Source organism: Scyliorhinus canicula, chromosome 12 (genome assembly GCF_902713615.1).
Source record: "Scyliorhinus canicula chromosome 12, sScyCan1.1, whole genome shotgun sequence".
Taxonomy (NCBI): domain Eukaryota; kingdom Metazoa; phylum Chordata; class Chondrichthyes; order Carcharhiniformes; family Scyliorhinidae; genus Scyliorhinus; species Scyliorhinus canicula.
Window position 1 is genome coordinate 33,747,833 of NC_052157.1, and position 12,412 is coordinate 33,760,244.

At 41.1% G+C, this 12,412-nt stretch overlaps 1 protein-coding gene across 2 annotated transcripts in view; it reads left to right on the forward strand.

Moving 5' to 3' along the window:
- Positions 1–12,412, forward strand: part of lrrc28 (leucine rich repeat containing 28) — a 79,042-nt gene that overhangs the window by 38,738 nt on the left and 27,892 nt on the right. For both annotated transcript variants that reach the window (XM_038813400.1, XM_038813399.1), the window contains exon 6: positions 9,095–9,301. In XM_038813400.1, coding sequence (XP_038669328.1) covers positions 9,095–9,301 — 207 coding nt within the window. The remainder of the gene's footprint in view (positions 1–9,094; positions 9,302–12,412) is intronic.

The window sequence follows — 12,412 nt, forward strand, 5'->3', positions numbered from 1 at the left end:
ATACCGTGAGAATATCATTTACTTTCTATTCTGAGTTTGTATTTAGATAAATGTAAGGAGAATCAAGATAAATACAGGAGGGAGAAAGAATAGAAAAATATACTGAAACTGAGATGAAGTTAGGTGGCAGGAGGCTTATGTGAAGCATAAACATTTGTGTCGGCCCCTTGAACTGAATAACCGGTTTCTGTGCTACAAATACAATGACTTGCTGAAAGAAGAGACATGCTGTCAAAGCTTTTCGTCTTGCACTCATCTGGACAGATATCAAGAAAACCAAATCTCAAAAAGAACAATTTCTACTGCACAAGAAGAAGGTGCTGATTGAATGGCAGGTGGACTCTGGTAGAGGCATTGCCATTGAGATGCACCAGGGAACAATTAGCCAACAAGCTTTTGTTTAAATTTAAACTGGGCAGGTCATCCCTAGTCGAGGTATTGTTATGCGGAATGAAACAGTGAACGGTAGTCCCTCTAGCTTTTGTTTAATTGAAAAAAGTGCAACGCATGGACATTTTCTTTCTGGTTTAAAGGACCGAATCTTGTGTGTGGATATATGTGGCTTCTAGCATGCGCACTTGAGCCACACTGGGAACCTCACTGATCATAAATTAGTTGTTAGTGTAATTCTTAGAACGTTCAGGATTGTTTAATAAGTACAGTTCAACGTGGCACCACATCTAATGTTGCACACTATGTTCTGAGTTTTGCAGAAACTGGTTGAGTCCAGTCAGTACTTTGCCTTTTATGAACAGCTGCAGGGATGTGCTGTTTAATATGATCCACCAGTTATTAGGATGTACAGTCTACATGCCAGTCATCACACGGCACTGAAATTTATACATCACATTACTGATTTGTGTGGGAGGCACAATGTCCTTTTAACTTTATGGCACCATCCCATTGGGGAATCCCACATGTGTTGCTGCAACATAGTAGAAGCATGAAGCAAGTTCAAAGTTTTGAGGCACTGTACTCTTGCAGGAAAATCTGAGGCATGCTGGGCATTTTTAGAACCGAAAGTGGTAGTAGCCTTAGGCCCATTCATGTGTTTGCGAGATATGAAGCAAGCGATGACCTGATCTGGGTAGCCATTATCCCACAGGATAGCTTTGATACACGCTATTTCACCACAAACTTGTGCAGTGAGCAAATCGGGTCCTATTTACGAGTTTGGCATTCAGGCTAATTGTACAATGTGGGGAACTATAGGAATTGCGTATATTGACCAGTGACGGTGGGCTTGCGATAGATGGTGCAGTATCAGGCTGTTCAGAACTGTAAGAATTAATGAGGGATGGGAGAAATAATAATACTCCCATTATGATGTACAGTGTCACATGGGTGCAGTAGAATGTAATGGTGAGTGTGATAGAAGTTGGCATGAAGATAGCACCTGGTCAGGACTGTATTCTGTATATATGTCTATAGTTTTGTGTTATTAATAAGCAGAATGCAAATGCAACGTTCACACCTTATCTCCTCCTTTGAATCTCTTAATGCCTTATTCAAACCGTTTATGTTCTATTCCCCATTGTTATCGCTTGCCTTAAGTAAACATCTGTTTGCAGTGTAGCAATGCTCATCAACATATCATTAACACAACAAAACTGTCCCTGCCTTCAAACAACCCAAATTTTCCGGTTGTTTAAAAAATATTTATAAGCAGTAGAAAACATTCAAATTTATTGGATTTTCCTGATATTTTCACATCACAATTTTCCTGACATGAGATCTCAGAGGAATCCAACCACTAGTCATAGGTATGATTCAAGAGGGAGGCACGGCATAGTGGTTAGCACTGCTGCCTCATGGTGTCGAGGACCCGGGTTCGTTCCCAGCCCCAGGTCACTGTCTGTGCGGAGTTTGCACATTCTCCCCGTGTCTGCGTGGATCTCCCCTCCACAACCCAAAGGGCGAAATTGCCCCTTAATTGGAAAAAAAAAGAACTGGGTACTCTAAATTTACATTTAAAAAAGGTATGATTCAAGAATCGCTCCAGAATGGCAACAATCAAGTAATCAAAATTCTGTATGTCATCCGCAATCAACCCATTGCTCTCCTAAGCGGAGACACCTGTGTTGCCCTGAACCTCTTCAAAACCGCAGATTATGTCAAAATAACCACTGTAGTCAACTACACTGAATTGGAGATTCCCAGGAGCTAATGATCTCGACTGGGACTTCAGTTTGGGATGTCCTCCCTATTGCAGAGGCAGTTATTCCAGCTTCTTTGCAAATGGCAGAAAATATCCTTCTTTGGCCAGACCAGCTAAACTGCCATATGAACACCAAAGTACTTAAAACAAGGTTATAGAGGAGAAGGTGCAGCAACAGAAGGTTAAGCCCAACTTTACAGTCAAACATTGCTAGCACAGAAGTAGGAAAAAACTACAGCAACAAAGCTGGAGTTTTAAGCTCACACACAACTGGTTTAGCTCACTGGGCTAAATCAATGGCTTTTAAAGCAGACCAAGCAGGCCAGCAGCACGGTTCGATTCCCGTACCAGCCTCCCCGGACAGGCGGCGGAATGTGGCGACTAGGGGCTTTTCACAAAAACTTCATTGAAGCCTACTCGTGACAATAAGTGATTTTCATTTCATAACATGAAGTCAATCCTGGGGCAGGTGAGAAACAACTACTAACTCACCATGACAAAACCTAGGGAGGGCCAGATGCAGATGAAGAAACAGACCACGGCATTAGAAGTCGAGCTGCAGGTGGAGCTCCAGGATGAGGAACAGACAAACATAGAGGAGGTAAACCTTCAATTTCCAGGTAGAACATGACAGACCCCACTAAAAAAATGAAACCCAAGTCCACTTTATGAATGAATGCAGCAAACATTCCCTCCAGAAGGAGAGAGATAAGCATATGGTACCTGACAAAGAAGACAGATTGTCAGCAGAGAAAAATAAAACTTAAGGAGTGCAAGAAGTGAACCAGAAATTGACAGCTGAGTCTTTGAAACATCAAGTACTGTAACTTCAACTCTAGAACAAGAGTCAGCCAAAGCAGTTTAGGATACCTGACCTTCAAACTTGAAAAGAACAAAATCTGGAAGAATTAAACTACCCATCTGTCTAAATCTGTAAAGTGGGGCGAAAGATAGCATGTAAATGTTGTAAATGCATTTGGGTAAAGACTTGTGAGTAGGTGTAGTATTTGGATATTTGGGATTGTAAGGGTTAATGTGGGACTGGGGAAACATCACTGCCGGCATCATGATATCGAGTCACATGGGTGTAGGAGAGTGTAGTGGTGAGTCTGTTAGAAGTTGGCATGAAGATAGCACCTAGTCAGGACAGTATGCAATATATATGTCTATAGTTTTATTTTATTAATAAATAATATTATTTAACCATATAAATAGTAGAGAATGTCTTACTATGTGTTTTATCATGTTGGATTCCAGGTTGCGTGATTTTGTAGTGAGTGTGTGTGTGTGAATACCTGCTTCCTATAAAGACTGATAGGAAGGAGAAATAGATTTGAATTTATGTTTTAGTTTAATAATTAGATTTGAAAGTAAAGAGCTATGGTAACTTTCTGTCTTGTATGTGATAGATTAAGGCTAATCACACGTGTCTTAATTGGTACCAGTTTTGTCTAATTTCTGAAATTTTACCATGTGCAATATAGATTAAAGTACACTATTGTCTGTTGTTATTGGCCACAACATTCAATGGAATGCCGCATGGTGGCACAGTGGTTAGCACTGTTGCTTCACAGCGCCAGGGTCCCAGGTTCGATTCCCGGCTTGGGTCACTCTCTGTGCGGAGTCTGCAAGTTCTGCTTATGTTTGCGTGGGTTTCCTCCGGGTGCTCCGGTTTCCTCCCACAAGTTCCAAAAGACGTGCTGTTAGGTGAATTGGACATTCTGAATTTTCCCTCTGTACCCGAGCAGGCACCGGAATTTGGTGACTAGGGGCTTTTCACAGTGTTAATGTCTGCTTATGACAATAAAGATTATTATTAGTTACTATGGCTCCAAAGGAATAGGTTTCAGCATTGTCTTTCTTGATTTCTCTTATTCTAAAAAGTAGAGTTTGTGCGATTACAATATGGAGGACAATGAAACCTTGATGAAAATGCAGCAAACCAATGAGGACACGCTATTTAACTGTGATCTCATTGGATATTGAGATGACAAGTTTCCAGCATTGAAACATAGCTCTTTTTTGCACATGGCAAGGCGTGTGGATTTACAGCTCCCAGATTAATTTGTGCAACTTTACACATGCAAATTGGGAGGAAATAGCTTTCTGGTGTACCAATTTAAAAAAAAATCTTTAGAATCAATTAAATGATGTTATTTTAAATTTTATAATGAATTATGTGAATAATTCCAGATGCTTTTTTTTTTTTCAAACTTTACTATCTACTGCTCTCTCGCTATTGCTGGAAAGTTTAGAATCCCTTACAAGCAAAATGCGTTCAGTGACCATTGCAGTAAACCTCTTGAGAGCCATGTTTATGTTTTTATTTTGGCTGGGGTGCAAAGGCCAATTTCCTAATAGTTTTCTGGAGGGGAAAGCTGCTCTGTTTTCAACACTACAGTATCCCAGGAAAAGTATTTTGTTTTAATGTTTTAGTAAAAGACTATATAACATACTGCAACCAAATACACCTAAATCAAATTACCATTGTGCACTTTGATGAGTAAGATATGTAGAGAATCTACCTCCGCAAAACAACTGTTCAGCATGAACATGGAGCCACAGATTAGTGTTTTTGTTTTTCGGTTTTTTTTCGTGGTTCCTGTGACAACGCTTCGGAGCTAGTGCAAAAATATTTTTGCTAAGAGTGTACTGAATTTAATTTAAGAAACACTTAACAATTGCCAATCAAGTCTTCCAATAAAAATTAGGCTTGCATTTATCTTGCCAAAACGTACAGAATGATTGTGCAGTGCATCTCTTCCCTAAAAATTACCTCGACTTGCTCTCATCTACCCAGGGCATTCATCCTTTTATTTTGGGATTCTACTGTCACCGCTGGAAGATGTCAGGCAGCCAGCCACCATTCAATGAATGCAGTACAAACCACCAGCCAGGGGGAAGTGCTTAAATATGTTAACAAAAGAAGAATGTGCTAAGCTTCAACCTGTGCACTTCTGATATTAAAAATCAGCCGCCAGGGAGCAATGCCTTGTGGATATGTCCAAGCTCCTTTTGTAAAGTTACATATGGCCCACACTTGGGAGTCTGGATGCTGCATGTCACATTCCATAATTACAGCTAAAAACTTGACTGTTCATTCTACCACACTTAAGAACTACTTGTTTGCTTGCAAGCAACATTTTTGGCTGTGTTTGCAGGTTGTTGTTTGCTATGTGATTTCAGCTCAGGAAAATTTTGTGTACTTTTTGTACTCGTGTATAAGCAAATTTGTCAATCACATTTATCGATAGAATTGGTGATCAGTTTAATTTTTCTTCATCATTCCTCCTTCCGCTGCCCCGACGATCCAGATCAGTTCCCCTGAAACAAATCCTCCTCTTTAAGGATGGAAAAATGTAGTTTAAGAATGTCTACATAGTCAACCCACTGCATGGTTCTGTTCGGCAGTAACAGAGGGCTTATGTTCGATAATTCCCTCGAAGATGCGACTCAAATTAGCAAACTTGCCCATTGGAGTTTCTTTCATGAAGTTGAGATTAGAATTTGACAAGTTTCGCAGTCTAAATGCTTGTGAACTTTTCAACCATGTTCATTCTCCAAATTAGTGCTTTGTTATATAATCGGATGACTGTTTATAGAAAGGATCAAGTTTGTTTTAAAAAGCTTTGTTTGAAACGTCACACAAAACCAATCCATAGATACTTGTAATGCTCAGCACGATTAAACAGTCATGCTGCGCCTGAAAAGCAGCTGACCGCAGCGTGGCCGATAGATGCCAGGAGACCTCACTCCCAGGATGTACCCGGCTTGCAACGCCTTGCAAGATCTAACGCAACCTCGCGAGACGTGATGTAAATCCTGCCCATTGTGGGTGGGATCACTTTTAAGCAAATTTGCATATTAAAGTGAGACAGCTAGACTCATTTTAACCTGGAGACTCCCGAAGTACCCAAGGCGTTGGGATCTATCCCCTTCACTTCGGAGATCTCGGGCGAGCGCAGTTCAGTACTGGTCTCCACAAACTGGGACCAGACGGAACGACATTCGTTGAAGTCTCCCAGGGGATTCCATGCCCCAGTTGCATGTCCTCTGGGCAGGGTGGCAGCATGGAATGGCTGGTGCCACCTAGACACCCTCATAGGGCACTGCCATGTTGGCATTGTCAAGGTGGCATTTCTGCATGGTGGTGATAGGGCCAGGGGTGCTCTGCGCGGGTGTTGGGGTCGGCGGCCCTTCCATAGTGCTTTGGGGCATTGCTTCGGGGGCTCCTTGGTGCACAAAACGGGAGTAATGTTTCATAGCGTTGTGTTTATCGCCGCTGGAAGTCCCAGGAAAACACGCAGCTAAACGCGCTCGCTATGGGACTTTGTTCCCATTTAGTTAAATCCTGCCCGCTATGTAACTTGGTAACTTTCACATTTAAATTTCTGATAATCAGGAGGCTACTCTTATGTTTTTAAAATCTATGAACCAGAATGCACTAGTTTGGCATTGCTTCATTTTGTACTTGAAAGACAGATTTGCTATGATACACACTGACCTTGTTATCCTTTTGTGTTTCATGTGCAGCATTTTATGCTGTTCTGGTATTCTTCCACCCCACCAGACTTCCTGAGAATCATAAACAGACTTCCACTTCTCTTAGTTGCAGATTGTTTAATGAATAGAATAACATCCTTCCAGCAATGGTGGATCTGACAGCAAAGGAAATGGGGCTTGACTGTGTTTTACCTTCTTTGTTTCACACACACAATCATTAAAATGATTGCTCTGTTTTTTCCCTTTTTCATCTTTACAAATCTGTGTAATATTCCCTTAACTGTAACACTTCATCTGTCTGTTGTTGTACTTCTTATCACTGAAGATGTTGTGTAATTATTTTGTCGAACACGTGGTCCATAGTTGATAATTTTGTTTTGCTTGTTGAACTAAATTATGTATTATGTAAAAATACAATACATTTAATCTCCACTGTATTGGAGACCTTGGATAAATTCTCATATTCCATAGAAAATAATGTTTTTTATTGGGATGCAGTGGCGTAGTGGTATTGTCGCTGGACTAGTAATCCAGAGACCCATGGTGATGCTCTGGGGACTTCGGTCGAATCTCGCCAGGGCAGATGGTGGAATTTGAATTCAATATAAAATCTGGAATTAAAAGTCTAATGATGACCATAAAACCAATGACGATTGTCATGAAAAAAAAATCATCTGGTTCACTAATGTCTTCATGTCTTTCAGGGAAGGAAATCTGTCATCCTTACCCGGTCTGGCTAACATGTGACTCCAGACCCACAGCAATGCACTCAGGGATGGACTCTTAAATGCCCTCAGGGATGGACAATGAATGCTGGACCAGCCAGCGACATCCACATCCCAAAAACGAATTAAAGGAAAGAAAATAAACCCAGTCAGTGCTATATTTGTAATTTGTCTCCACTACCAGGCATTTCCTTAAATACTTCTATCTTTCCCACCCTCAGCTCCATCATGTGTAGAGCTTGTGGATGACTTTCACACGAAGACAATGGGCGGGATTCTCCATTGTGAGTCTGCCCGCTACTGCTGCCAGTGGGAACGGAGAATCCCACCCATGTGAAGGAACGGAGAATCAATGTCAATATATTCAGCTGTCAATGCTCCCCTTGCTTACTGAGCGCATGCTCTTCTCTAGATTCACCCATCTCTCCTCATACTATCACTGAGCCCATCTTGTCTTGAAGTCCACCTCCACCACCCAAGACCCCCTTTTTGACCAGTGACTCCATTCCCGTTCAGCTGCTGATCACCTAATCTCGCTTCCCAGCCAGTATGCCAGCTAACATTTAAGGGCAGTGCGGCTGCACAGTGGTTAGCACAGTTGCTTCACAGCTCCAGGGTCCCAGGTTTGATTCCCGGCTTGGATCACCTGCTGCGGAGTCTGCACGTTCTCCCTGTGTATGCGTGGGTTTCCTCCAGGTGCTCCGGTTTCCTCTCACTGCCCAAAGATGTGCAGGTTAGGTGGATTGGCCATGATAAATTGCCCTTAGTGTCCAAAAGGTTAGGTGGGATTACTGGGTACAGGGATAGGGTGATGGCGTGGGTTTCAGTAGGGTGCTCTTTTCAAGAGCCAGTGCAAACTTGATGGACCGAATGGCCTCATTCTGCACTGTAAGTTCTATGTTCTATGTAAAATGGGTCTCTTTCCTCTGGTACTATCCTTCCCCCTTTTAAATTCCATCTTCAGCCCCTTTCTCAAAAAGAATCCCTAAAGCCTCTAACCTTAAAAACCACCATTCTATTTCCAACCTCCCATTTCCTTCCCAGGCAGAATTTTAAATAATTGACTTGAATTGTTAGACCTCATTTTCTGTTTTATAGCAATCGGAGATGGGAAAATGATACTTAATGATCGCATACTAAAGTTTTTGTACATTTTATTCTAACCAATGTTTGTCTCTCAAGCATAGCCAAGACTTGGAGAGTTGTTAATAGGAATAGGTAGTATATTTTTACATGTGCCTTTGACTGGAATTAAACTTGCGACAAGAGGGTTAAGAGTTTGTAATAAACAATTTCTTGTCTTCCTTGAAATCCAGGAGTAGCCAAATTTAATACCTTGAAAATGTTTTTAGTTGCCATTCCTTAAAGCAGGATTTTGATTCCAAGTCAAGCTTGCTTGGATGTGAATCCATATCCATGTGTAATAAACTTGAACAGGAAATTAATTTTATTCTGGAAAAAGAGTGGGAGCAGAAACAATATGCAACTGTGTAGAACATAGCTTCTACTGTAAAACTGATAAGTGACAACTATATTAAAGTAAATGCTAAAACGCTTTGGCACCCAGATTTACTCCTTTTTATTCTGGAAGGAAAAAAAAATGTTTTTTTAATTTCCAAAAGAAATGAAACCTGTTTCATTGTGAACTACATAAAAAGCTAATATAAATGATTTATGATTGTGAATGGGTTCTTTTTGTTTTGAGCAGAAATTGGAGATTTGAAAGAACTGCAGACTCTCGATGTATCGACCAATTGCTTGACAACATTGCCGGAGAGTCTTCATTTATGCTTTTCCCTGCAGTATTTGGCAGCTGACCGGAACCATCTTGCAGATTTACCTAGGCAGCTTTGCATGCTTCAAAATTTGAATGAACTCTCTGTTACCAGCAACAGTTTAAAATGCTTACCACAAGGTGAGTTTCAAGTATTGTTACCATGGAGTACATATGAAATTTCATTAATATTTTTGTGAAGTGCCTTTGGACATTTTTGCTACTTTAAAGGTGACATAAATGCAAGTTGTCATTGAAACTTATTATCTTCATCTAATCTTGAATCATGGAATATTTCAACGGTGACTTTTATTTTTGCTATGATTTCATCTGTTAACTTTTAGTTTTTGTTTAGGATTCTTTTATGGTGATTCATCATTTTAACTCCCAAGTCTGTGATAGAATAATTTAAAACACTTAGCATTTTAAGTTAAAGCGCTGGTATTATGCCAGGAACAATGTTTATCATACATCCCGTGACAACTTTGCAGTGGACAGCTACCATTTTAGTTTCACTGATCAACTTTCTCGTGTGTTGAAAATTCCAAGAACATAGATCCTGAACTTGCTTGGAATGGTGATCATAGTCAGATTGCCACTCCACTCATACTTTCTTGCCTGAAATTCCTTTTGATCCTGTCTTGCCCAACCTTCTGATTCAGGCCTGGTGAGGCCCGAGCAGTACAGCAGATCGCTGGGGCCTAGAGTACACCTCTGTCAGATACATACCCCTTTTTTCCAGCATTAGCTGTCATAGACCAGATAAGTTTAAAAGTCCAGCCATGTTTAAAGATCTTTCACAGACCAAGGAAAAGGTACATTTTTACAGTAAGTTAATAAAATTTGGTAGCAGGGTGGGGGGGGGGGGGGGCAGGGTTGTCCTGCCTTTGGAGGGGTGGGGGTCAGTTCGGGACTAGCTTATAGAAGTTGGCATGTGAGGTGTTTTGGGGTGGGCCTTTGGAGGGTGATCAGCTTGGTTCTTAGGGGAAGGAGGGCGTATTGTCGTTGTCGGGTCCTGCTTTGGGGCCATGGTCAGGAGGGGATGGGGGATCGGGGTGTGGAGAGAGTCCTTTGAGGCTATATGGAAGGGGGGAATGGGGATGGGGAATGGAGAGGGAGGCCTCCATGAGTTCTGGGATGTAGGATGAGTCGTTTGCGAGAAGTGTCGGTCTCTGTGCGTCTGTAAAATAGTCACCCGGAAGTTAGAGGTTTTAATTCTTCTAACATTTTATGGGTAACCATTAGTGTAATGTAGCTAGAACCAGTACAGGGCGATTGCTGAGGAGAAGTTTGCACTTCTGGGCAATTGCATGCAAACCTTAGATGTGAACACTATGGGTGTGTGTGATGGGGGTGTTGGTCGTTTTCCAGCACATCTTTTTGGTACCCGCCCCATACAATCCCCAGGAGCTGAGAAGTTACGGACTACAGTCTACCTGGTATAACTTGGGGGGGGGGGGGGGGGGAGTATTTTTTGTGAACTTATGTAAGCCATTCTAGGTGGGAGAATATATTTTAAGTTGGGCCCTTCTAGTTAGAAACATCATACTCTAATAATCAGGGCATTATTTGAATGATTAAAAACTCAACTTGCATTGAATCCAGTAAGCCTCGATCAGATCAGTATTGTCCGTGAATTTTATTTTGGTATAATTAGATTCAAGGGTGGCACAGTGGTTAGCACTGCTGCTTCACAGCACCGGGGACCTTGGTTCAATTGCTACCTTGGGTGACTGTGTCGAATTTGGACATTCTCCCCGTATGTTCGTGTGTTTCCACCAGATGCTCTGGTTTCCTCCCACAGTCCAAAGATGTGTATGTTAGGTGGCTTGGCCAGTCTTAACGGTCTCTTAGTATCCAATGATTAGGTGGGATTACATGGATGTAGCAGGGGAGTGGGCCCAGGTGGTGTGTTCTTTCGAAGGGTCGGTGTAGACTCGATGGGTTAAATGGCCTCCCTCTGCACAGCAGGTATTCTATATTCTACTCTATTCTAATTCACCTCTGTTTTAAAATCAGCTGAAGAAAAAACTGTTTTAAACACGTTGGGTAAATCCAGGAAAATATAAAATTGAGCACCTGAATAGTTTATATTTCTTTAATCATGCGTTTTCAGATGATGCTGAGCAAAGACTACAAAGGAAGTTGATCTTTTAAAGCGGATATGACTTTAATGACTAAGACTGGATTTTAGCATTAGCTAGGTATATGTTATAGATTTCTTGACCATGCTTATTATCTACCCATTCATTTAAAAAAAAAAAGAATTTCTGTGATACACTTTCAATAAAATATTTTACTCGGGCGCTGAATTGAGAAGTGAAGCTTGCACAGATTCAGGATGTTTTATTACAGCTCACATTATCTGCATGATATAGAAATTGGCCAGGCTTTATTTCTTGGGAGAGTTCCTTGGGGACTGATGGCAAATTTTTCAGAAGAATATAAATAACTTGAATACTTTTTGATGTCATAAATTCAATTGTGGGCTGTTGCTTCAGAAATCTTGACATATTTTTCAGTTTCTCCCGTTACCATGCCAATAAGTAAAGAGGTAGTTTTTGGCAGGAAGGGAAAAACATCCGCAGGGAAGGAAGGTGTCCTTGAGTTGTTTCTCATGCTCGCAAGGCCACACTTGTTGTCCATCTCTAGTTAACCTGAGAGGTCAGTGCTGGTCTTCTTGAATCACGGCAAGTCTTGATGCTGATGGTTTCCACGGAATTATGACCCAGAGATGAGAAAGAAGGAGTTTTGGTATATGTCCAGGTCGCAATAATGTGTGACTTGGAGAAGATTCTGCAGGCATCTATCTAGAGGGTGAGTTGGTCTCAGCAGGCATAGGACATATGGTGTGAGACAAATCCCATTCAGGGCATCTTACTTTGCTTCAGGTTCCTTGGGCCTTTGTTCTGAATTTACATTACTTGCATCGGGCAAAGCAGAAACTCTTTCCTTGCTGCTGAATTTGCAACATAAATGCACCCTGACATCCAAACTGTTACTATATTTTGGTAAAAAATCTTTTTCATTGAGGTTTTCATTGTATTTCAAAGCTATGAGCCCCCGTGAAAGGTACATGATGACTTTATACTTAAATACAGAATATAGCAAATTAAATCCTGATCTTATTAATTTATCCAAGCCTTATAGCTGTTTCAGCATAAGCTGTTAAAAGTTTCACTTCAATTTACAGCTTATTAGCTAAATAAATTATCCATTGCAGATGGAAATGAGCCATGTCTAAAGTAGTCA